This window comes from Hetaerina americana, unplaced genomic scaffold, assembly GCF_022747635.1.
Source record: "Hetaerina americana unplaced genomic scaffold, ioHetAmer1.1.p SCAF_3, whole genome shotgun sequence".
Classification (NCBI taxonomy): Eukaryota; Metazoa; Arthropoda; class Insecta; order Odonata; family Calopterygidae; genus Hetaerina; species Hetaerina americana.
This window is the reverse complement of record NW_027286874.1, coordinates 24,188,074-24,215,587: the sequence shown is the minus strand read 5'-3', so window position 1 is coordinate 24,215,587 and position 27,514 is coordinate 24,188,074. Positions and strand designations below refer to the sequence as shown.

Here is a 27,514-nt window from a genome sequence, read left to right as displayed (position 1 = left end):
GCTATTTTAGACAGCTAATGTTCAATCGTATCCCTTCCAAACTCTTTACTGTATCATATTTGCTTTAGCTGTATTCTTAAAATACTTGCTTCAGGAAATGAATCCTGATATTATTCTGTAGGCCTTTAATAAAGGTTTCAAAAATTTTGAGAAATAATTCCCACATCATACGCTTGATTTGTCCTCGATAAATCCCCTGATCAGTAATTCGAAGGAACAGTTCATTAGCAGTATGGAGGGTCCATTTAATTTTCATAACCCCTCAAAACAAAGTTTTCATCGCTAATAGTCTTCTCTCAGCTTTCGTTATGCAACGTAGAATGATAGACCACAGCTACTGGGTTCTCATTTACCAAATAATACCATTCTTTGTAATTGTATAGCATAAAATTACCTCAAAAATATACTTTTAAAATTATAACACACACCTAAAATGCAAACATTTGTATCAAAATATGAATATCTCTTTATATTTGTTTACTTTTGTGCCCACGATAATTCACTTGGGTAATCATTTATTAAGACCAAGGTGAAAAATTTTCAGTAGCACATGGGCCTGAATTTTACGCTGAGGGGAACAAAAGGCCACATTTTTTCCTTTCAATTATAAAATTATTTCAGACTTCTCAATTTATTCTCGCATAAATGTTTTAAAAGACCATCTTCACCCATAATTGAATATAATTCCTTTTGTTCCGCTCGTCAAGCAACGAATGCACTCGATAACTCATTTAACGGTAACGTAGGCGTATTGTACCGAATCTTATATACTAAGGTTTATTATATCATTTATTAAGGTCTTTTAAAGCCATTACTTTCTTATCATTTCTATACATAACCATTTATATCAATGTAAAGCTCTTAAGACTTTGAGGAGAGTCGGTAACACATGAAATTTTCAGCAGCTAAACTGCCTCGCAATCGCCTCTATGTACACACTAAAATTCACTGCAGCGAGATGCAAAATCGAGTTTATTACGGCAGAATACGGACATACTTTTAAAATTATTATAGAGTAAGGATAACAAATGCAGGTTACATAAGGTAACACGGTTTAAGTTGATCCTAAAATTTGCAGAGAAGCCCGAGAGGACAACATAATTCCTTGAATCATTTGCGTATGCAGGTAGTACCATAAGACTTCGGTTACGACTTTACGGCCGAAAGACAAAATAGATTCCCTTTTTTGTAATCCCGTGTACTTCGTTTCTAGATTACATTGTTTCATTTGAATGCTATTCTCACTTTTATCCCGTTTAAATTACTCCACTATGTTATCATACTACATTTGAGTTTTCTAAACCCTAAGGGTGTTTGAGAATGCGGTCCAAAGTAAATTCTGAGATCAACGAATTATTTATCTATAAGAAACATTAGCAATAAAAATGATAAACTCCCCTGCTACACGCCCTCATGGCAACTTAAAGGACAATATTTAGACACACATGAGTTTGTCTATACCTCAAACCATACCATATTATGGAAATAAATTTCACATTTTCTTCTCCGAATCAATGAAATGAATTTCTCAGTCTTAAATTGACTAACCGACCCGTGTGAATCACAAGACACGTTTACCGGGATGTGTTCAGTTCATTGTTACATACCACGCACATTGAGCGCACCATTACTTAAACACATTTACCATTTGCATTGTGCAATTACATAATGCTTTAATTGATAAAGATAAAGCTTTGTGTGAGAGCATCTTACATCGCTGTCTTAACAATAACACAATTACATCGAACATTCTCCGTGATATAGCCGATAAACGATCGAGCCGATAGTCGATCAAAACACGTATTTATGCTTAAAGAGTATTTGTGAAAATCCTTACGCCTTTCACCTGTATCCAGCCGTGTTGGCGCTGAACTCGCTACATTGCGAGTACATGTGTAAAAAACACTTCTTAAAATATTTCAAACGTTAACCTACAGTTAAATTTTTGGATTTATAAAAACTAAAATATATTTTCTAAAAATCGTTTTACCCAAAACCTAACCTAAAGAGTGTTACAGGGATGAATTTGTCCATCGTGATAAAGAAATATACAAAATGGATAAAATACAAATAAATATGCAATACGTACAAATTTTATATTATTATCTATTCTAGTCTTTGTATTATCAAAATGGATTTCTAAACGCATAGCAATCCCATTGAATTATGGATTCAAGCATATATGGTGTATTAAATTGACAAAGATGTAAAGTTAAGCAGTATTTTAATGAATATTTTTAAAAATTACTAAAAACTTCACAGTTAAACGAAATTACCAACACATATGTAATAAAAATATCTCCGCTAAGACACAGTTCCGTTTCCACTGCCATGGACAGCGTCCATATTAAGCACAGATTAACAGTAAACAGGGTCATTTTCCAATTCCCTTCTCCTTCCACAATAATTCTCTCCACATACTAAGAGTCTCCTTCTATTTTTGAGGCCTGCCCTTTGAATCGCGGTAATCTCCCAGGGACTGCCACCCTTTTCGCCCGCTCAGGCCACACAAAACCCCGACCCAGACCAAACTTTCCGCGGGCGGGATGATATTTGTCCGAAAACTTCATCCCTTTACCCGCCATTCCCAATCTTCCTTCGTCTCCCAATCTCTCCACTGACTCCTCTCAAGCTCGCCTCGTCGACTCGTCACAAAGGGGGATAGGATCTTTAGAAGTTCTTCGACAACACAGTCGGAAGGTTTTAGGGGGACCAAGACGGAATTTTCTTTGAGGACAGAGGAGGTATCTACGTATCAATCTAAATTCTTATTCAACTCCACTAAAGCATGTATAAATCTTTCTCTATGCTCTCCTTATACGCTGAATGGCTGAGTTGAAATGTCTTACATCCCTTCTATCAACCTTGGCTTGAAACGTACTCGACATTGTTGCTTAATACTATTCCATCTGCCAATTTATTTGCGGGCAGATATGTGAACAGAATTTCTTCAATATAGCCATACATGAGGGAGATCGATGATTTCAAAGGATGCCTATACGGTTTCAGGAACAACAATTGTTATTGCTTCATGAAAAGGAGGTATTTTAATCATTTTAAAGGATGACTACTCAGTGCCAAATTGGAATAACAATTGGCATTATTTCATTTTCAGATATCTTTTTGTATTCAATTCCGGTGTGATTTCAATTGCCCATTTCACTGACCCATTACGCCAACTTTGACATCTGTACATTTATGATGAGAATCAACTAGTATTTCTATAAATGAGTCATTTTTATGAAGGGATATATCACATTTTTCAGGTCGTTAGCGGTTTAAACAGATAATGAGCTGTTTTCTGTCAAAGAATTTCTCTTGCAATGAATGTAAATATTTCGGTATGGGGAAAGGTATACAATTAATTTTAGGAAAATATCTACCAAATTGATCATTATTTTACGATCCACTGACTTAAAAAATGAAAAATATAATTTTATGAATTCGTTCGATGCTTCATGAAATCGTTTGTATTTCTCAACTCCTGAAAAATTGCATAGAAATTCAAAAATTTACCTGAGATTTTGTATAATTAGTTTTCCATTACAACGTTATTTCATAAAATGTAATATAGACGATAAAATCACTCCTAAAATCCCAGCAATGCGAAAGCTTTCGAAAAACTATACGTAAGATTCAAATGCGTGAGAAAAGACATTATTTTAAAAATAGCTACTCAAAAGTATTTTTTAATGTAAACATAATTTAATAACTATATAGCTTTAAACTACATTCATGCTGCCCAGGAAAATAATACCAATATACTTAAAGTACGGGCATTTTAGTTGATCAAAGTATCGCATTTAATTTATTTTATCAAATATAGCTTGCTGTTACCAAATTGATTATAGGGAAAATATCAAATTAATATTTGACAATAAACTCTTATTATAATACCAATATTACTTTTAGAATGAGTCATGCATACTTAAGCTGATCAAATGAAGTGTTGATTCGTGGTTTAAATCCCTTAAGTTTTAATGAGTGTGCCCGTACTTAATTTTTGGTAATAATGCATTACCATATTTAATTCCATTGTATTATTTCTTAAGTGTTGTCATTTATTCTTATTGAATAAATTCCTAATAAGATGGAACAATAATTAATCAGCTAAAACCTTGGATTTTAATACAGAGGGAGTACTATCTTTGTAGTTAGGTGAAGCAAATTGAAGAAAAATAAAACTTCCAATAACTATATTTACTATAATAAAACTTCGGTGAAACATTCGGAGAATTATTTACCGAAAGGAATAATTTTTCAATCGGCGATGAAAATAACTTTATAAACTCAAGCAGAATAAAACATTACTTATCCAGTGAAGGGTTCATAAAATCTCTACCCATTAGAAATACACCCATATAGTACCAACATATTAAGCCTGATTCAATGAATTCATTTAGTTTACAAAGATTGGAGTGGCTATTAAGCATGGGTCCTTCAATCTTAATAGAAATAGCATCTAATAAGAGCTGTAACAACTAACACTTCATAGAAAAACGTACAACTGACTACATTGCTACTCACTTTTTAATAAATTCCTGCCTCAGAAAATAATGCATTCAGAAATATATTAAACGGTATTTTCATCATCTGCTTCGAATTTTAGAACGAGTGAATATGGCACGAATGTTAATGATGATAAAAACAAGGTTAACTTTAACTGAAAATTAACTTAATGTCATGGATTTTTTTATGCATTACTATTTAATCCAAAATTTCCTGTCATCAATCAAAGAAGATGGCACGCTTTTAATGCAATTGCATTGACATTTCTCGTGCCCTTAGCTTTATAATAGACATAATCCACTACTCGACTAAACCCATGTAAGGTCACGGAAAATCATGGTCAAATGTATGCGAGAGTCTCGGTTGTGGTGCAATCTCGACCACTAAAGGCTCCCCATCAAGACGCAAGGGTCAGCGAGAGCAAGAAAGATGGGAGAAACTTGATGTGGGCGGGGAGTGCAACACGGTGGCGTCAACTGACGGCTCGCAAGAAACTTGGCATGGGGAACGGGGGCGAAGAAGCGGTACAGATAACGAAATAGCGGCAATGAAGAGGGATAGGGACGATGCCTGGCTTCCTTCCTCGGGGGCATTTGCCCTCTGCCCTCCTCTCCTCCGCTCACCTTTCCCGTAACCGCGGACGTCCAGCCTGAAGTTATCCACCCCCTTCTGTCCATCCACCAGCTGTCCCAGGCCACCCAACAGCCGGCCTCCCTCCTCCCGGCCGTCGTACGTGCGGTCCGTGAGGTCGATGCCGGAACCTCGCTGCACTCCCTGGGGCATGGCGTAACTCAGGAGTCCTTCTGTCGGAAGATAAGAGAATGGGAATTTAGTCCTTGATGAATGCCACCAAGAGACTATTTTTTACTACATAACCTCACCTAGTATTCTCTATTCCAGGGCAATAGCATGCAAAAAATGTTCTTCAAGAGTTGGAAACCCCTTTCCATTGCACTGTCGGAGGAATAAAGCAAGCCCGCTATGGTGGCTTCCTAATTCGAAAGCCACTTCCTTACTAGGATGGGCGACCTTAGGAAATTCTAAACCTATGTCCGAACGGCAAAATACGAATGATATTGAACTCGTTTTAACGTGTCAAATGGATTGTAAATATTTTTCACCAGGTTAAATATCAAGTAAGAAAGGATAATTGTGTTCCATCATGGAAATGTTTTAAGAAAAAGAAATCGGCAACCTCGAATTATATTTAGATTATCCTTTTTAAAAACATTTAATCCCTCAATTACTTCACACTGGAAGTAAATCCATTTTGATATAGGTGAGCGTACGACTTTACTCCGGTCTCTTCCATTCCTTCCGATCGTTATCAAACTATATTTTCTTTGACTCCCGCCAGCAGCATTCCCCTCGTAACTGCGCAATTCTCGCCAGTTCTCTTACAAAATTAATGATATTCCGTCAGTGTCTTGTTTTTTTAACAAATACTGTATTTATTTTTGTATCGCGGTTTGCGTTTTTTAAAACAAGATCGCCACTGACCAATGATTTAAATATACGCTCAGGTAACGGCTTTTGCAATCAAATTTACTGTAGTTGCATTTATACTCAATAAAGGGAAGGAAGTAAATTATTAATAGTAAATTTCGTATTTTCTTAAAAGCAGTAGATCTAAATGTGACTCCCCAGTTTTACTTATGAAACTTTTCATTTTTCTTAACGGATTAAAAAAAAACTGCCCCAAATAAATCCAAGCTCTTAAACCAACAACTCTACTAATATTTATTGCATTACGAAAGAAAAATCTCTCAACTCACGGCAAAATTGAATTTAGTCAATACATGTTGAATTTTGAGTTGAGTTTTGCTACAAACATTTATCAGTATCCTTGATTATTTCAAAGAACAAAGAAATATTATGCATTTGTTGGTAACATACTCACCAAGCCATCGGCATCCAATCAGTTCTGCCCGCATGCAAACCGTGCGCAGGTGCAAGCTGTATGGAACGAAGCGGATTCTGGTGGCTAAAATTGGAGGGTCCAGCACTTGCTCAACGACGGAATAGGTGTCGGTGTTTCCCGGCAACAGCTGTGGGAAAATATAAACCGATATGAAACAGCGGTGCATGGCTTAAACTGGAAGCGAGATTCGTTCTAAAATTCTACGACATCAGAAAACATGGTACACTGCCACTAGAAATGAAAATATTCTTATTTCGTTTCCGAAAAATGAATTTTAGTTTACACTCTAATACTCTCACAACCTTTTGTGGAGGGTCACTTCTTATTTTACTCCTAAATTAGGTAATACAAAATCACCCATCTTACCTAAAATATCACTAAAAGACGAAGCATCTACAAGAATCTCCAAATAACCTCGTACCATGATTAAAATATCAAAATGACTAAATAAATTACATAAGATAACATAGTTATTGAATGAGCATTACTTAATTAATACCCCCACGAAAAACCATAAGCTAATTCGTATTTAATCGACAATTGGAGATATTATTGTGTAAAATGTTTATCTACCAATGAAATACATGCAGATACTGAACATGTATTGGTGTCTATCATTTAGTGTGCCATATTAAAGAGAAAAATGTAAGTGGTACCAATATATTTAATGCTTCACTGAACATGTATTAAAAATAATTGCACACAAATATGTCAAAGGTAGTTGTATTTTACAACTTATTAATAAACAAGAAACCTGTAAAAAACAAATATATTGCTACCAAGGCCAAAAATTATTTATTAAAACAAATAAAAGGCCTTGAAAAAATCTTAATATAAAATATGAACATAAATTTTCCTACTAAATGAAATGCCTCCCCAGGTAAATCGCGGTTAAAAATTTAGAAACAGTTCAAATTCTCCATAGGAATATCTTTTTATGAAGGAATTCGAACAATAATCTCTTTAATGGAGCATCAAATATGAAAAAAGATGCATGAAGGTACAATTAATGAAGATAAATTTTTTATGAGTAAACATGGTTCAAAGGCACTCCTTGGAAAGTATCATCCGAGCTGGTGGATGCGGGAAGGTAGAGCGACATTGTCTCGCTCCGTCAACTGAATAAGTGCGGCACGGCACCGTCGAAATAGACGAACGACAATTGACCTGTGTTAGTTTCGATCACTTATTTCATCAGAAAAAAATTGTGATTTTCATGCAAGTGGAGATTACAAGAGTAAAAAAATAACGCAATAATGGGCCTATTTAAAAACGTCAAAAAATAACAAAGCGCATGAGTCGGCATGATTACATCTCTCTTCCTCGGTGTTTTGGGAAAATAATCGGTAACCGACGCAGTCCCTGAGGGCGAGGATGATATAAAAGAGAAAGATTAAAAAAATGCAGCTGCGTGATTGTGCGATAAACAATGATACACAGAGGCAGATAAGGACTGTGCGATGTTTTTTAAATATGATCACGGGACTTGAATCCGCCGAATCCGGCGTGCAGTCAGCCGGCTTATTCGGATGCTTATAAATAACGTGGTGACGTATTGATAAAGGGCAAAGAGGACGAACATTCGGCCCTTAAACAAGCAATATTCACTCACTCTTGTGAAGCTCATAATCCCCGTCGGAGGATCCTGAGAGCAGATGAGTCTTTCAATGGATGGGAGCACAAAACACCTTTTGAAAGGAACTAAACATTACTGGGAGGAAGATTGACATCGGAATGGACGAAATTCGTGTGCTAAATAACACTGCTTTCATGAAAGGGATATGGATCGATATGGTTTGAAACTGGTGACATTCAACGGGTGAATTTTCCGTCATTATCTTTTCAGGCTATACGCCTCAGTTTCACTTCTGTGTTACTTTCAGTTTTCTAACTAGACATAACATATTGCTATGTGTACATACGTATATCATATCTATTGAACTGGTAAATTATTTTATTTAACGATATATACATAAATCGTTTGTAATGGCAGTTGCATTCTAAGCAACACTGAATGAAGCTACAGAAACCACAAAATTTCCCTTGTACAAACGTTATAATAATATTGCTTTAAAATATAGCCTAGTAGTTTTTATTTTCATAACTTATCCTAGCATATGTCAGCACCTTCTCCCCCATTAATTTTAATGGGGGAGAAAATGAAAATCCACCTCCCATAAAATGCGTCCAATGTAGCAAACAAAATCCGTACTGAACCCAAACCTCTCTTAGGCTTTCCGGTCCGTGATTCAATAATACCCAATTTCGTGAGTTATGGATTAAGTCTCTCTAAAAATACTAAAACCCTCTTAAAGAAGATGTCCCTCTCGACTTTTCGATCCATTCAAAACAATGTCACTGGACTAATATTTCAAGTTTAGCTATTACAATTATTGCCTCTAGTTACATGTTATATCCCTCGGGCACTGTATTTTTTTATCGTGAGGCTCACTGGCTACAAAAGAAAATTGGTCCACTTCTAAAGGCTATGCAAACGCAGAACAAAGATGCTGCACTATGGTTATGTCACTTAAAATTTTTTTCTTAATTGCATATTGCACAAATGATAGTCAATTTATTCAAAAATAAATGAAACTTTTATGGTATTATAATTTCAAACTAACATTACTAATTTCGCTTCATGAAAAAAATAAGTATGGTACAAGGACTCATTAAGTGCAAGACTGGTAGTCATTATCGTTAGCTGAGAATATGACGTGGACATAATAATTATGTATGACGAAATGACAGCCACTTTCAATACTTTTAGATAAGTGGAAAACATACAACTTATTATATTTGCGGTAAAAAAATTATGGGTTACGAAATACGGGACATTTATTTTAAATTTCACAGTGTTGCTTTAAAAATATTATCCATGCGTATGAGCAAAACTTTCCAACATCCTCCTTGGGATTTACATGTCAAGAATTATCCCAGATGAATGCTACAAACCGAACAGAAAAGTACGATATGTTTTAAATAGTAGTCAATCAAGTGCAACAACAGCATGTGCACTTGATTGATCAAGTGCGTTATCCCGCATTACCAAATTATTTGATGTGTATCAGTATACAATAAGACAAGTTTATTGCCTTTATTACATAATTATAATCTGAGTTTCCCTACCCTGACTTTATCCATATTTCAAAGGAAAAATATTAGGAGGTTTTAAAAAGCTAGACTTTGCGAATTAATGTTATATATCTGTAAATCTAAAAAGAAGTTCAGATTTACTCTTATAGAGCATTATTTTTAAAACAGAAATGCTATCCAATGTCTTCCATTAAATCGAAACGGAACAATGGCCTGTCAGCTAAGTAACATGAATTAAATAAAAATTCCTCTTTTTAATTCCATTGGTAACATACTCATTAAGGTGTATGACGAAACAACGATCACTCAGTTCATTAATCACTGATTGCTTCATTTCATGGAAATCGGTGGGTAATTTGATGCGTTACTGCTTGGATGAAAACTGTTGAACGCTCAACAGTGATTTTTTAAGGCCTACATTTCTTTCAAATGCATCACACAATTTCTGAATAAGATGAAAGTACAAAGAGTATTCAGTATTTTTTGAGATCTCATCGTTTTGAATTGCGATTATAACTAGTTTTAAGTACAAATTTGTACCGAAATGCAGACCGCTATATCTCGCTTATTATTATTTACGTCGTTTTTGGAAATGTATTCCAAACGTTTCACCACTTAAAATGCGAAATTAAATGGAGATTTACCTCATAAGAAATGTGTATGTGTGTGTGTGTATGTGCGCGCACGCTCGTGCGTGCGTGTGTGAACCTCTAGTAATACAGAGTGAAAACATCTCTACTTCAAAAATGACTTTTTTTATGTTATACCAAGCCCATTTTTCTGTGATTAAACCACAAACTAATAGGGTGATTGCACTAAAAATAAATTTCATAAATTGTTCATCCATTAGACATATTTAGTGCTGCATCAATATTTATTCACTCATTGGCCCCAGATTCATACAACTTTTGTTCCAGCTCCAAAGGGTAATCTTTACAATAAGTAATATTACTGCTACTACCGAATGGCCACTGCCATTGATGGCTACTACTTGATTGCATACTCGTTTATTAAAAAAAGCAGTTTCACTTTTTATTACAGGAAATATTCTTAAGTTTCAACAAAGGATGTACTTCGTCTCAATTATGTCTTTATAGACATACTGTAAATGCTCTACAGCTATAAATCTGTCATCCAAGTTATGGTGACCTGGGAAATTTTTTTAGAAGTTTCAACTCTTTTACAGCATTACTAATATTGCATAAATAAAATATTTATTTTAATTTGCATAGGTAAAGGGATATTTTTAAAATTATTGGCCATACAAGATGATACACTTCATTAAAACAACCAGGTCAATACCGCTAACAATTGTATACTTTGACGTAAGTTCCCAATAAATTGCCCAAGTTGCCCAATAAATTTGAATAAAAATAACCCTCATCAAATCAAAAGTAGTTTCTACTTTCCCTGAGCCACAAGTAATCGGGAGTAACTTAACATATATTTCAGTTTACGGCAAGGAAAATAATGGGAAAAAGTAAATAAATGTTTTATGAATTTCACAGATAAAGTGGTTAAATATTGATTTTATTCAATTATTTTCTGTCTTGCCCTGTATGCACACGGTGAGCGATAAGCGAGTCCTGTGCCAAGTATATTTAAGAAGTCGCTTCCTTCGTTAGCTTATTCATTTTATAATACACCCTGTATATCCTCTAAATTGAGAAATTTCGCTAAGCTTGTGGCAAGACAAATATTCACTATAGTCAAGCTTGGACGAAAGGTAGGGCACACTGGAGTTTAGAAATATATTAGACACTGTTTTTCTAAATAAATCTCTTACGAAAACGCACACAAAGCAAGACAAGGGATCAGAATTTACAAAAAGGGACCCTTTTTGTAACCCTCCCAGAAGTTCTTTAATCTGAGGCGTTGCGGCTACAATGGAAAAAGAATAATTCCCCAAGTGCTGACGACAGTGTGTATTCGTGCATGGTTTGACGTGTATGGTGAAGGGGGTGTGTACGGAGTAGCTACATACCCCTGGAGGGTAGCGGAAAAGCCTCACGGCGCCGACAGAATATAAAACGCGACCTCAATGGTTCCCGAACCCTTTTACCCTTAGGGACCGAAGGGTTGGGAAAGTGGGGGCGGGAAGGGTGGCTGGGTTAAGCGGAAACGCTCTCGTTTCCTCCCCTTCCATATCTCTTCACTTCGTTCTTGTCTATGAAGTGCAAATCAAGCACCGAAAAGAAGACAGGAAAGGATTATAACAAAAGAGATTCCGTAAAAATTGACGCAGCGGAAGTGGCAAAAGGCGGAGACGAAAAAACCCACGCCTCGTAAAAGAAGGTCGCAATTATTTTTTCCCTGGATGAACTTCCCACAGAAAGAGAAAAATATACGCAGTAAATTTTAATCTTTCCCTAAAACCGACCTATCTTGATGGAGACATCCGATAAACACTCGATAATCAAAAACCGATTCATTTTAGAAATTATGTCTAGAATTATCGGATAAAATCCGTTCGGCGAGAATATATATCTTTTGTGAGATTCGTCGTCCCAATTTGTTTACCCATGTTTCTTGCACGACTTTGGAATCCGCAGATGACAAAGAAAATTGTAATTTCCTTTTTTTTCATAACCAGGATATTCAATTTTCTGGAAATTGGAGTGGAATTTCTGTGCAACTTAGTAATAAATCGGCTTGGCTATTCCATTAGCCAGTAAGCTACACAAAACTAATATCTTTTATATTCTTTTCGCCTCAGTGCGATAATTTGGATACATTACTGCATGAATTAATGTAATGGCTATGGTCATTAGCATAAACTATTCTTAGAATTCTTAACGAAAAAAATCGAAGAAAATAGGAATTTAAGCAAGCCCTTCAGGTCCTTTAAGTAAGACGGGTAACGCCTATTCACTGGTCTTGAATATCCGTTTGGGGCGTGGACGCTTTTTCGCACGTAGTGTTATCTAAGCTTTATTTTACTATAGGCTATTAGTTTTGCCATTGAATCATATTTTTTTTTATTTCTCATTAATCGGGCATAAATTTTGAGTGACCCTTGTACCACATAGAAACCCAATATATGATATTGGAATCATATTCATTTCTAAAAATCCGAGAGACCGATATACACGAATGATACCGCATTGAAATGTGAGCTGGTACTTGAATTCGTAACCTCTCAGCAGGTGGGTGCAGGCTCTAAGTTATTATACTGATCAGCCTAAAAACTTGGACTACTTTACTGCTGGGATGCATTAGAAGTATTTCCCCTACCGACTTACACTAGGTTTTTTCCATTTGCGCAGAAATCTAACTCGATAATTTTTTTTAATCCGTGACATTGTTACCCACGTAGCAAATAGTTATAACGCTCATCAAAAGGTCTGAGAAAATTTGAGTTAGAAGTGGATAAAATTTTGTTTTCCTCTAAGCGGATCTTTCATAATGGAATTAAAACGATTGGCTTCTTTTATGAATGCTTATCAATACACCTATCCACGTTAATTCATTACACAAACAACAAAGCGGCTTATCACACATGTGAGTACATTACAGGGAAAAATATTTTATACTTGTACCAAAATCATTAAAAAATAATTACGCTTATAATAATTATTTCTGATCAAAACAATGATTTAGTATCAGGCGATGGACGCAACATATTTGAAAGTGTTTTATCATTAGTGGATTGTGACATTTATTCTAGGAATTTCCGAGTAACTTTGAATTATCAATAATTTTGGTGACAAAAGTCATGAATAGGATTGATAACCTTTTGAATTGAGTGGTTACACAAGTTCCACGAGCGGATGAGATGACATCTGACGGAATACTAAGTGAGGAAAATGGAGTTAAAGGCGGCACGGCCAGGAGCGTCATGGAATCCCGATGAAGGGGCCGTCAGGCGGTTCCGGCCATGCAGTTTTGATATTGGCACTTAGGGAAAGAACAGGTGCAGCACGGTGGCCGCGCCTTTGAAGCAATAAGAACGCTCGGTTGACTGCTGAGTAAGAAGAAACGCGAGTGGGGAGTTAGAAGGTAAATGGATTGTGAGCCCGCTGCATGATTCAAAGATAAGATTACAGGATTTGAGCAAGATCAATATCAATATGCTGATGTGTGACGGCTTTAAGATTATAATATTCAGTTGAAAAATTAAAAAGGTATTCAAAAGTGGTACTTTCATCATAAGGCATATGACGTAATTATTAGAAATACTAGACGCAAATCAGAGATTTATTAATATTTTTTTTGATTTATACCATGATGCTGTATTCTATTCAATTGTATCATGCAGATTATAAATATTGGTTACCGAATTTCATCAAGACTTAGTAACTAAATTTTACCAAGATTTAGAACGTTTTTCATTTTGGCAAGAAATAATAGTAACTGTAAAATCATCTAAAATTACTTTATTCCTTGACAATAGTTCTGACAAAAAAGAATCATTATTCATGATAATTATGCTATGCGTTCGAAACCATGGTGTGGTAAATAAAAAAATTGCAAGAGGAGTGGAATCTACTTAAACAGTTTTTGCTCCTTTCGCAAGCGAGAAATTTTACAACAATTTATCATGTAATTTTTCATAATTAATGCGAAGACAAAAAAGAAAACTTAATAAGATCTCAGCCTATGAAGAGATACAGCTAGGTTAAACTTTATTCCAATAATAGTGGTGCTCATATTATAGGTATTTTTCGAATAAACAACTGAAGAGTAAACCCCTCAGTCTCAATACTTTTATCATATTTTATTGATAGTTCGAAACACCATCTATTATGAGTAATGAGAAATGTTAAAACAAGTTAAGCTGACGTACAAAGTCTAAACTAGGCATTTAGCTTTGGTGATCATTTTTTCAGTGAAATAAATAACGCATTCATTTATGGTAAAGATTATAATTAAAATATTTTTATGAGTATTTTACGCTACTACAGTACTTTTTTTTATTTTAATATATTTGGTTATTAATTAAGTTATTTTTATTTATAAACTTCATTTTCTAGTTAACAGAATAAGGAAAATTTTGAAACCGTAAGGAAAGAAGTGACACTCATGACTCAATACACTTTTGCGACTCACGAGTTTCAATTCAATCGACAAAAGGAAAAGTATATCAGTTAGAAAACACATTGGAATGTCATTTTTGTATGAAATGTTGCTATCTATTTCTTCGCAGATGAACAGAATTTCCAAGATATGTGTAATTAAATCTTTCGATGAAAAAACGAAAATCTGAACAAAGTCTCCGCTAAACTATTGACTTTATGCGCCATTTGTTAAAGATCTTGGCAGATTTCCGTTAGGTAATGACGCTGCAAGATGCCCATAAATTCTGAAACTTCCTTCCCACTGACTCGAATCATACCTGGTTTCCTAGGAAGCTCAACCCTACCTGGGCTCTACTTTCTCTCCTAATATGAGGCTATATCTTGGGTGAAGAGGGAAAATATATCAAACTTTTTCCTACTCAGACATGAAAGATCCTTCTCGGTGGGTGACCTCGTTAAATTGTTACCAGAGAGGAGTCAAAAGATCAATGCGGAGCAAGAAAGTACCGTGATACAATGAGTGTATACATTAAGTTGTTGCTTACCGCGATTCAATTGGTATTTTACTCTCCGTATCATCCACATAAAGATACCCATGTAGGGGTGAGGGGGATATGGAACGGCGGAAAAATAGGAAATAAGTATTTATTTTACACTTTACCATAGAGTAATAAAACAAATGAAATATTACATGCAGCGGTTCTTCCAATTATTAGTGAATTTTGGTGAAATGTAGTAGAAATTAACCCATATTTAAAAATAGAATATTCAAATAAAACTACCTGTAAATAAATGTTATGGTATAATAAAGCCACTGGAAATATATATGCCCTTACTTTTGAAATATAGGTGTGGCAAAGGATGGGAAAGATGAATTGGAACGAAAGGAAAACGAACGAGGAGGTGTTAGGTATGGTGGAGGAGGTGAGAGGATTGTTATGAAAAATCAAACGGATGTAGACAAGATAGATTCAGAGCTTTTTGATTGAGAATGGGATGCTGAAAAAAATGATAGAGGGGAGAACGTTGGGCAAACGAGGAAGGGGAGGGGAAAGGGTAGGATGTTGGATGAAATGAAGGGAGAAAAGAAGTATGTACAAATGAAGAGAGACTTACTGCAGTGTTCGATGCTTGGTTGTGTTTTTATTACGAGAGGCAATCAATGGTATTGTTTTACAATTGTATAGACTATTTTCATCTACAACTTATCCTGAACAATATAAAACCAATAATAAAAATAAATAGAAAACCTAGAATAGAGTCCCTCTTTGGGATTTCAAAATGAGTAGGAGATAGCAACAGAAAAATTAAAAGTGTAATAAAATGAGAAAAAGGATAAACTTTACCAATAAACAATCTAAAGTTTATCTCTAATGATGTAGACTCCGTTTTCTTTTTACAGACTCTGGCCACTTCGGACAGCTGGCAATGCGATTCAACACCGAGAAGATTGCAGCAGCGGCTTGTTTTTAACGATTCACTGCAGGAAGGAAATTGCAGCGAAGAAAAATTACGAGAACTCTACTGAAAAATGCACCGTAGATTGAGTAAATCTGTGGTAATCTAGCCAATAAGAAACTGGATTTGGGCAGGTATTCGAACTCCACCACGGATTTACTCGGTGAGATTTTCGCAAGCTTCAACTTGATTCCTTTTATGATGAATTCAACGACCCCATGTAAGATACAGACCGAACGAAGAATATTAAAGTAGTTCATACTCTTCGCAAAATGAAAAAAATGGAAAATCACTTGAAGAAAAGAAAATTAAAGTGCTCACTAATGCCGAGAAATATATACAAAAAGTATCCTGTGAACAGAATGAAAGAGATGGCTATGATAAGCTAGGACACTTGTAGTGAGGTTGGGTGGAAAGGGGAAAGAGCAGGAGCTCACGGTCCAAAAATGGGGATCACAACCAGGGAGGGATGGCAGACGCGAGGACTAGCGGCAAGAAGACAGTTGAGACGGTATAAGGAGGGAGAGAAAAGACACGTTTGAAAGATAAGAGAGCGAAGACGAGGAGGCGAGGAGGCGCATCCGAGAATGGGGTGTTATGGCATGGCGGCGGAAGAGGGAGGGGGAGAAGACGACTCCGTCGCAGAGATTGATAGGAAGGCCTCCTCCCAATCCATGGGAAAGATCTCCTCGGGTCACAGCTGCGGGAAGGATGTTTGAGGGCGAGGGGGGAAGGAGGAGTGGCAGTCGACGAGGGCGGGGGAAAGGTCGATGGTGGGAGGGCCGAGGACGGGGTTCTGCGAGAGAGGCATCGGTCGGTGACGAGGGATCGCACCACATGGCCAGGGGAGGGGGAGATTATCCTTGGAGGGTTGGAAGAAGTAGGCGGCTGGGGGGCACAAGGGGTCGAGAGTGAGGGGAGGTCACGGGGAAGAGCCTGCTTCTCGTGACGGGGGAATTGATGGGGCGTGGGACGGCAGGGGCAGGAGGGGGTGGGCGTGGTCGGCTATTGGTGGGTTGAGCTGATTGCTGGACTGAAGGCAGGGATTGAGTCGTGCGCTCGAGAGAGAAGGATTGTACGTGTGGTTGCGTGTATCAAAAACGGTTGAGAGGATTTCGTACAGAGAGAACCGGGGAGAAGGGGTAAACCTGGAGGCCGGTAAAAGGGAGGCGGACAGGGGATGAGAGAAATTGGTCGCGCGTCTATTTTTAGACGCTGCTTCACAATGGATACCAGATCATTTGTTCTGCGGCTACCACTACATTTCAAGAGGGAAAAATACGTTGACTTATCAAGTTATATAAATGTCATTTTGGTGTTCTCGACAATACTTGATAATGATATCGATTTATTAAATTAAACCGTCTGGTATAAAATATAACGTTAAAAAACTTCAATAGGTAAGGCTGTGCCGTGAATTGTTATTTTTTTAACAAGTTATGTTCATTGAAAATTTTCAATTTTGGCCAACATGGCGTTGAAAGGAGAATTAAAGCTAAATATCAAGTATAAATGTATATAAAAGCGATAAACTATTCGCCATTATCAGATATTGTTATACGCATGATGAAATCGCTAAATTTCGATCGCCGTAAAAATGATACATTTATTAGTGGTATACCTTCGGCAAAAAATGTTGTATATCAGATGATATTAGCATTCACTCTTTGGAAACTATGAAATGAGATATAAAAACTTTAATATATTAATTTTCTTCAATCAGATGAAAAACTTACAATGAAAATAAATAGAACATAAGAATATTTTTAACAAATTCAATTTAACTTCAAATTCCATCATTTAGATCAAAGTTTTATTGTGCGGCTATATAATTCTGAAAATTTAACCTCCATATTTTATGTTGATCTCAGTAACCGAAGATACTGTTGGTATAAATAGTTAAAACCCTGCACTGAGAACTGTAAAAGCTGATAGCTTAAGTCTGTAAAAGTGATATGCTTCGGAAGGAGCTTGCAGATTATTATTTACTTAGGCCGTTAAGAACGCTCCAAACGCCACAGTAGGAAACGGTAACCTAATCTTTTATATAAGAGCTAATGAGTGCATATCTAGGTTATTATTAAAATAAAATATAATACGGAGGCAGGGGAGAGGTCGAATTGCTACAAGCGCAAATACCGCTTTTCGTCTTTATGCTAGTAGCGGTATTAAAACCATAAACAGTAATCAACCCGAAGGTCGGTTTGGTAGTTGCTGGTAGAGTTCACCCAATACTAAGCCCGACAGCGAGTGAAATTCAAACACCAGAGTAGGTGGGGTGGGTCCTTCCCCTATGCCGACTACGGTTTCCCTGGAAGATGTAATACCCGAAAAATCACAAATCTTGGGTCGAGCCGAGGGTGTCCAGAGAGCCTTACCAGGAATTGAACCCGGGCCCTCCGGTCAGTAGTCCAACGCTCTACTCCTGGACTACCACGATCCGCAGTAGCGGTATTATGAATTACAAAATTTATCGAAGTATCCTGAGGAAAAAACATAAGTTTTTAGAGAAAAAGTCAATAAATTGAGAATGGTAATGTAATTTACCATAATTGCAACGATTCGATCTAAGTTTTTGGAGGAAGAAATATCAGAAAAATTATATTAAGTGGATATTCCGATACACTTGAAAGAGGTATTTAACTCCAGCAGATGAATATTTCCTCGGAAGTCAAAAATAAGCGAAAAAAGTGCCCATGTCGACGACCTCGCTCCGTTGCATTCTTCACCTACAACGCTGGCACGACCACGCGACCATTCAAATGCCGAGTTTCCTCTCTACCTCTCCTCAACCAGTCACGTGAGCCTTTCCCACTTGTAATATGACGCCCTTGAGTACGTAGTATCGCACAGTCGTCATGTCGACGTAGTACGTCAGTCTACATGCCTATCACCTTCGAGCCATCTTCAAAAAAAAGTGGATTGTAATGATAAGAGCCAGAGACACGAGGGGCCGGACGTCACATGCGTTCGTCCCAATTCCCAGGGTCGACGACACTAAGGAGATCGTTGAGTCGACATGAGGGAAAAGAAAAATTACTCGCATGTAGAGGTTGAACATGAGGAAGCAGATTTTATTTTTTTACGAAAGAGAAAATTGATTCCGAAATTCGACGTTATAAGGGAATGAGCGTAGAGTTTGGAATTAAGAAACTTGATAGAAAATGATAGAGTTGGCTGGCCAAGGTTTTTAGAGTAAGAGGAATTAAAAGTAGGTGAATAGGTTCGTACGTCGGTTCAAATACCCTGGGATGGGGTGGAGGGTTGAAGAGCTCCCTTACCAGCGGTAGATTAAGTCCCAGTTGCGTCTGATCGCAGCTGTATGGTATTCAATTTCTTCCCTGGCCTCACGTAAACGATAAATTTGTGCACTACTTGTTTTTATGCATACATAGCCGTTAACTTTGTTAACGTGTAAATGTTAAACTTTGAAATAATTTAATCGTTTGCATCGTCAGTAGAGAAGAATTCTGACGTTTCTGAGCGCAGAGTAAATAGCTGATAGCTAATAGTTAATAGGTGCCTCGCTTACACAGAAAATTCTATCTTCAATACTCCGCGACGCTAATTATGGCATTAAATAATTGCCACCTTAAAAAAATAAAAAAAACGAAAAGAATTTACTATCGTAAAAGAATTATTTAGTGCCAAACAGTTCGCCCTTAAAATCAAACAGTTCACTTGCGGCAGGTAGAGCGTGGCTTCATTATAAATTGTTGGCGAGTTGGACTTCACTGTTATATACAATGCATATGCAATCACACGTTATCTACTGGAAAATAAGTACTCGGCAAAGTTAAATCTCTTATATTCCAGAATGAAAATCATATATTACACATATAATTAGAAGGTGTCAGTTACGAACTTCCTCTTATGTTTGATATTAATTATTTCTAACCAATAGCTACACCATAAATATTTTTTCCATTGTTTACTTCTTTAGTTTACTGATAATTTATACATGATATGATCCAAAAGGCTCTCTTTCCCCCTAGTAATCAGAATGTTGGCTACAAGAGACGAAACTATTTATCATTGAAGAAAATATAGTAATATTTCACTGTACTTAACCCAAAACAATCTTATACAGACCATTAGATTCAACTAGGAATTATGAAAGCCCGATAGTTCCGAGAATTCACGTTTCCAATTTATTGTGTGTTGTAATAGCTAATACGATAGGTACATTATAACATTCTGGTATATGATATACTTCAAAACGAAGTTCTCTCTTTTAAACGACATGAAAAAAGCGCCTCATTCATGTGCACATATGCAAGACTATTACTACACGAATAATGGGATTATTATTTCGCAGGGCCGAGGCAGATATATTTTTCCAACATCTCGAACACCAGCGTCACGAAAAAATATGAAACTCAAAAAATTTCCCATCCGCGGCATCACCTTTCAGCTTAAATATCGTTTTGGAAACAGGAAAATAATTTCAGCACATTCTTTGTTACTCGCACTCATCGCCACATATTTTTATAAATATTTATTATTTAATCCGTAGTCAACCTTCCGGAAGGTTTTAACTCATGCAGGAAACTGGTCGTGTAGTAATACGTGTTGGTCCTCACTAGTGGGAAGTTTGATGGGAAAAAAGGAGGAGTGAAAGAGGGATTAAAAGAGAGTGAGAGGGAAAGAAGTAATGAGCTTAGGGGAAGGCCTGGAAGGGAGTAGGAAGGGGGAAAATTGAAAGCAGTACCAAACCAACTCCAATTCGGAAACTTATTCATTCCAATTGAAACGACCACCTGAATAGACCAGTGCACATATCTCCCTTTACCTTACAGCATTTATCATAAAGTGCAAAGCCTAGCCCCCTATTTTTGTGACCAAGCTATACTCCCCTCTCTCTTCTTGCCTGCTTCTATTCCTTTGCCCACCCCTTGTAAGGGTCCTCCCTCAATGACCTCACCCTCCTACTTCCCCTTCCCGATTAGGTACTCTCTCTCTTACACTCCATCTCTCACCCTCTCTCTCCCACCATCTCCCCTCCTCTCTATATAGACCGCTCGCGACAATTGAGTAAGTGCTCTTCCCCTAGTTGAACGTCCCAATTTTATCGTGCACCGCAATGACCATAAACACTTAGGTGAGGCCCTTATCATTAGCAATCTACCATATTTATGATACTCCCAACCAATGCACGAACCGGGATGAAGCTAACAGTGGAAAATAGGAGACACATTAGCTTAAACGACTTTCACAGGTAGTGTCATCCTCCTCCACCTGCCGCTGCCGAACTCCTGAGGAAAGGACTTCGTTGACATACGATGTCAAGTAAGCAGCAAAAGTAGGATTGATTGACCACCGCAAACTTGAAATATTTACTGATTGAATAGTCCCTAACTTCAGTGATGCTTGTATTGGGAGGATAGGTTGTTCACCAATCGAGCAGCGGCACCCGATATGAATATTTAATATTTGGACTAACTGAGGCAGGTTTGATGGATATAATGGCTTTAAAATCATTTGCTCCATTTTTTTCTGATGGGCAGTGAAAAAGCCCCACGCTTTAAAATTTGTACAGAATTCGAATACTGTGCTGCATTTAAAATTTTAGCCCTAATCAATCATTGGGTGCATTTAACTTGAAGTAAATATGCGTATAAAGATATTCATATGACTTTAAATACGTGATTTTAGTTATACATTGCTGGCAAGGATATTTTGAAAAAATAGCACCGTATTACTTTTTGTCGGCAGTATTTTTTACGGTTAAGCACATTAATAATGCTCCCAAAAGCAAGTAAAAATAAGGCCATAGGTCCTCAATCCTTCGGATACTGCCAATGCCTTACCACATCAGAGAGAAATAGCGATTAAATTAATTTGTTTCGTAGACGTCGGGCATTGGAGAATAAACATAAGATCATGGCTTTCAAGAACTAATGGAAAACTAGCTCCATCTCCTCTGATTAGTGTATGTCATTTATAAAACAAATGTCAGCTTTTTATCGACAAAAATATGAACCGCGAGAGTTTTTGATCATCAATTTCCGTTTTACCTCAAATGTAACCTCAAAGGAGCATTAGGTGATTGCATCGTTTACCAAGTTTCATTTGCTTGAAATCTTTAATTGATTAGCGCAGGTTTGCTCTTAACTTGACTGCTGCCTAGGTAAATTTAGTTAATATTTTAAAAATGGGTGACAATTATTATACCAAAAACTTAAATGCTAACGACAAATAACACCAAGGTGAAATAGTGTAGCGATTATCATATATTGGTTTCGAATTTACCTTAATTAATCTTTGCATTTGGGAATTTATTTCAAATCATTTCCCAAACGAAAATCCCAGTCATTATGTGTTTTTAAGGATACCACATCCACATACATGGGGTGAAATAAAACAGAACACAATAGGTTATCAGCCCATAAAAACAACTATAAGCTATAAATTGCCCAAGTTCAAGTAAAATTAATACGTTAGATGCAATAGAAATAATTATATAGAGCAAACTGGTGGGGAACAATTTCTGTGGAAACAGTCTGTAGCTTAGGATAGGTAGCGAAACATATGGCATTTAAAACTCTAATAAACTGCATTAGGTAAAAAGTTATTTTGCCCCGACAAATATAAAATAACAAAAAACACGGGCTGCTGACCCCATTGAAAGAGTTGCGAAAATGCTATCTTTCATTTTTATTGAGGCATTTATTCAACTCGACAGTGGGGAAGAGAATTTTCTCCAAACTATTATCCGACGCACATATTTGCTCTCAAAACAATACATGTGTGTCACAAGTTAGCAAACTTTTCAAAACTCGAGATTAAAAAAAAGAGAAATCACAGAAAAATTGCTACTCTATTAACAAATAATTGAAATTATGTTTGCCCACCTCAAATAATTGCAATAAACAGTAAAAAAAAAGAATTTTTAATGAAATGCCGGGATGTTTACATCTGCGAAAAATATATGCGAGTTAAAATATGTAAAAGAGTAGAAACGCCGGAGGTGCTCTGGTCGCCTACGCATACTAGGAAATGACACCGAGTGCTTTCCATGACCGGAGCAATTTTTTATTTCAATCAAACTGAAATCAATTCTCCCAAAAAAGTATTTTACTGGTTTTTTCCTGAAAAAACGAATCATCACGAGCGGAAAGGCACTTTGTTAAAAAAATCAATGTACCTCCCCTCTTTACGCCTGCAGGCATACGTAAAATTCCATCAGCATCCCCCGGGCTTTTTGTCCTTGAATAGGGATGAAAACGCTTTTTAACGATTCTTTTGGCTAGACGAGATTTTCAAAAGACAATTTCTTGGTGGTATGTGTCTAAAACCAGTCAGACATCAAAATGAAATAACTACAATTACGTAAAAGACATTTTATTTAGAGCATTCGCGAATATAAGAGATCTATTGAAGGAATTATTACGCGATATGTGTTCACCTAGCCGTACATGGCGTCAAAAAATAGGGAAAAAAGGTTTTTGATAATTTCAGTGACCCATAATAGCAGGAAAATGGTTAGTGTTCTGGGGTGATAAAACTATTTCTAAAATATTTCCGAGTCAATGTATTATGTGAGTTGATAACTGCTTTCTTTCACAAGGACACAATTAAAATACCATCATTTAATCATATAATTCATTTGTTCTTGTTTCTGAGTTAACCTACAGTCTTGAGCAACTCCCGTGAAGTACTTGTGTTATTCCTCGATCGGCAACTCAAACTACGATATCATGATTATTTCCCCGTTCAATATTATCTCCTTGGCTATTATCGAGATTTGCGAACGCAGTGCTGATATCTTCATTAATTTGGAGAAGGCAACTGTTTTGACCTCGATTTTTAATACCTAGCTTGAAGATATATATATACAGGACGTATAAATCGTATTGCATTCCGTAAACATTTACAGGTAGCGTCGCAGGGAGTATATTTTTCAACCTGCCCCTCCCACGTATGATCCTCGTGCGTGTCGATATTTTAACCCCAGACTCCCGCGCCATGTTCCTTTTCACTCCGACTCCGACACTCAAGTTACAACTCGTGAGGGGAGGGGGGCGAGGATTCTTCCTTCGAATACGCCATTTCGCCACTATGCGTAATCCCTCCGCCCATCCTACCACAGGCCAGAACTTACAATCTCGCACTCGTATTCGCCGTTCTCTCGAGAGGAAAGAGTCAGGACCCGTCGGGTGACATGGTTGGCGTGTAGAGAGTTCCGATTTTCGCCCCCTCCCCTCTCCTAATTGCAGCGGAAGATTTTACTCCTTCCCGCACTCTACATACCATACCACCCCCACCTCTGGTTGGACTTCGCTCCTCTCTCCTCTATTCTCATTCCAATGCACTTATCCACCCACGCTGCCCTCCCTCGGGGAATGAGCGCGGATAGAACGCCGGTGAGGGGATGGGGACGGCGGGAAAGAGAGGGAATGGATTGGGAAGGGCTTGCGGTGTCTGGCGGAGGGGTTCAAGTGAGGGAAAGGGGGGGAGGGCAATTCTAGGGAGGAAATTGCGGAAAAAAGGACAGAGTCAGGGAGAGGGCGCACACGGGGGTGGATTTTCTCGGCAGGGAAATAACTGGAGATGACGATGGGAAAAAAAGAGAGAGGGAGATTGCGTCGACTAGAATGAGGGTGGAATGGGACATGAATCATTGGAAGGCAAGGGCGAGGGAAACCGATAGGGCAAGGGAAACCGATAGTCATGCTGCTTGCCATGCGGAGGACGTGGCCGTAGCCGGGTATTTTTTCGTCTTAACCCTATAGCGAGAATATAAATGCACCCTATTGCCCTGCCTTATTTCAACATGGTGTACGCCAAATTTGGCTAAAAATAAACAATGACGGCAACACAATTTTCAAAGAACATATTTTCCTCCTCACTTTATTTTTTAAAATTTCCATGACGGGGCTATTGTTATGTATGATCGTCAATCAGCACAATATAAAAGTTTTTAGGCTACTGTACACCTACCAAATTTTAATAATAATCGAATGTTTTCAATTATTTTTTAATGCCTGGTGAACATTAAAATGGAAGTTACGAGACCGAAAAACATCACGATCTTTCACAGAGATTAATAGTATTTGTGATCACTAACTACAAGTAGGAAGGCAAAGCAAATTATTGGACGACCTCCTTCATAAGTAAGTAGTATGTGTATGTATGTGCCATTTTCTGCATGTGGTTTTGTTCCTTTTTATGGGTGGTGACCTAACATCCCCCGCCACACGCCCTTGCGGCGGCTTGCGAGGAATTATATAGATATATAGTACAGGAAGGCCGTAGAAATATCATAGAATTGCAATTGACAAATATGCCGCCGAATAATCGTGAATTAGATGCACATAGTCAATATTCCAGAGCCAAATGTGGGTGAAAAAAATAGATGTCATCGTAGATTAAGGTCAGCGTGAAAAAATGTATGTCAGCACGATGGTATTGTACCAAATGATAACAGTGAGACGTAAAATGAAGTTTTTACTGGTTATTTTCTGTGAAGTAAACAATTTTACCTAGCATGAACTCCAGTAAAAATCATTGATATTTCTATGTTTTTGCTTTTCATACAATTCTATTATTTTTGGGAATTCCAGGCACACAGTTTATATAACCTTCCCTCACAGCATGCATCACATACTGTTTAAATATTATTTTATCTACGCAAATAACCTTTGGAATTTCTTGAATTACATGATTTTCCATAAATTGAATTGAATACTTTTAGAAAATACGACTTCTTTGGAAATTTAATATACGTACAATAAATCTAGAAGGCTATTTCCTCAAAACAGTAATGAAGTGGTCTTGAAATCTTTGATAGTTATGCCTCAATAATTAATACACAATGATCAAAATCGGGAAAAAAAGGAAATTTGTGAGTTTGTAATTTGGACTGCCATATAAGTTGATTGTCACCAGTGACAAGTACAGAGCTTTCTGCCCAAATTACGGATGAGCTTAGTCTTTAGAACTTTTCTTCTATTCCAAAGGCAGATTGGATGCAGTACACATAAATTATCACATCATCAACAACATTATAACTCGGGGATGTGATCCAGGTTAAATTAAATTTAAGGTGATGCTGAGTGAAAACAAAATTAAAATTAAATAGAAATAAGTTAACTCAATGTGCCACTGAAACAAAGTAGTACGGAGACAAGAATTCGAGACTTCGATTCATAAGATACATGAAAAGATTGTTAAGGATGCTTATTTCATGAGTATATCAATGGTTAGGCAGATAATGCTCCGGATTTGAATTCCTTCAAAATAATCCTTTGTTCTGTTCTCTGATTCCATTTTTCATTCGAACTTCAAGAGTAACAGATTAATTCAACCCAATTAACTTAATCTTCGATCCCAAGCATCATAAAAGGGCTAAGGGCATACTGTAACAGAGGCATTGCAGAAATACTTCTGCTATAATTGAATAATTTCATTTAATAATTTCCTCATCATCAAATAATTTGCATATGATAGGATAGTATATGGGAAAATGGTTAATAACCAATTATTCGGCGATTTCCTTTACCAACACGTGTTTCTTCCGCCGTCTCTTGTTCATAAATTAAGGTGATGGCATCGGAAAAAATGAGTAAACAGAAAAACTTTTTCATAGGTACTCCGCCGACCTATTACAAAAAACCGGAGACGGCGATGGGAGAAAAAAGATGAGGTCACCAGACACCCTTAGCGGCAGGATGGGATTGGGGGCGGGGTTTGAGGCGAGGAAGGGTTTTGCAGGCGGGAGGGAGTGACTAGAGAGAAGAATGATCCCTCCGGTGGTGCTGGGAGGCGGAGTATGGGCTCCGCGGACCACGGCGCGGGGAGCCGTGGAAGGGGAGGCGGCGGGGGCTATGCGATTCGTTCGGCCGGGCCCGACGGGAAGGAATGCCGGGAGATTAGGATAAGTTAAAAGAGTGGCAGCAAAAAGGGATCACGCTGATGAGGATGGGATTAAAGGAGGAAAGATTGAGGAAATGAGAGGAGGAGGGGAGAAGAAATGAGAGAGTGAGAAGGGGAGTGAGGAGAAACCGAGGGAGGTAGGGATACGAAGTAGGAATAAAGTATGGGAAGAGAGAAAATGGGAGGGAGGTCCCTTTTTTTAGCTGGATTAAGAAATGTAGGGAGCGCATGGAGATGGAAAAAGGAAGGAATGGCTTATGGAATAGTGGGGGAAATGAAAGGATGTGGCGTAAAGTTTGCCGAGGGTTTAACGGAATGAACGGACGGCAGACAAAAGGACAGGGAGGGAGAGAGAGAGAGAGAGAGAGAGAGAGAGAGAAAGAAGGAAGAATTGAAGAAAGTGATGCAGGGATTAGGCTGCACTAAAGGTTGCTGTTGTTGGACTTAGAGGAAGGAAAGTGAGCGGAAAAGAAAGATAGGGGAAGATGGAGATGATTGGGATTAGAAAAAGGGGAGAGTGGAAACATGATTACCACAGGGGTATGGTTATGCCAGGGGTTCGAAGGAAGAGGGACGAGATAGGGGGTGACCAGATTTGAGGAATTTGAGAATGGAGTCCAAAAGGGAAAGGGAG

The 27,514-nt window shown here is 37.4% G+C and overlaps 1 protein-coding gene across 1 annotated transcript in view; it reads right to left on the bottom strand.

Annotated features, from left to right (window-relative positions):
- The window catches only part of LOC139691101 (discoidin domain-containing receptor 2-like), a 283,388-nt gene that overhangs the window by 9,810 nt on the left and 246,064 nt on the right, over positions 1–27,514 (bottom strand). The window contains exons 4-5 of the mRNA XM_071588869.1: positions 6,410–6,557; positions 5,133–5,312 (exon numbers count right to left, since the gene is read on the bottom strand). Coding sequence (XP_071444970.1) covers positions 5,133–5,312; positions 6,410–6,557 — 328 coding nt within the window. The remainder of the gene's footprint in view (positions 1–5,132; positions 5,313–6,409; positions 6,558–27,514) is intronic.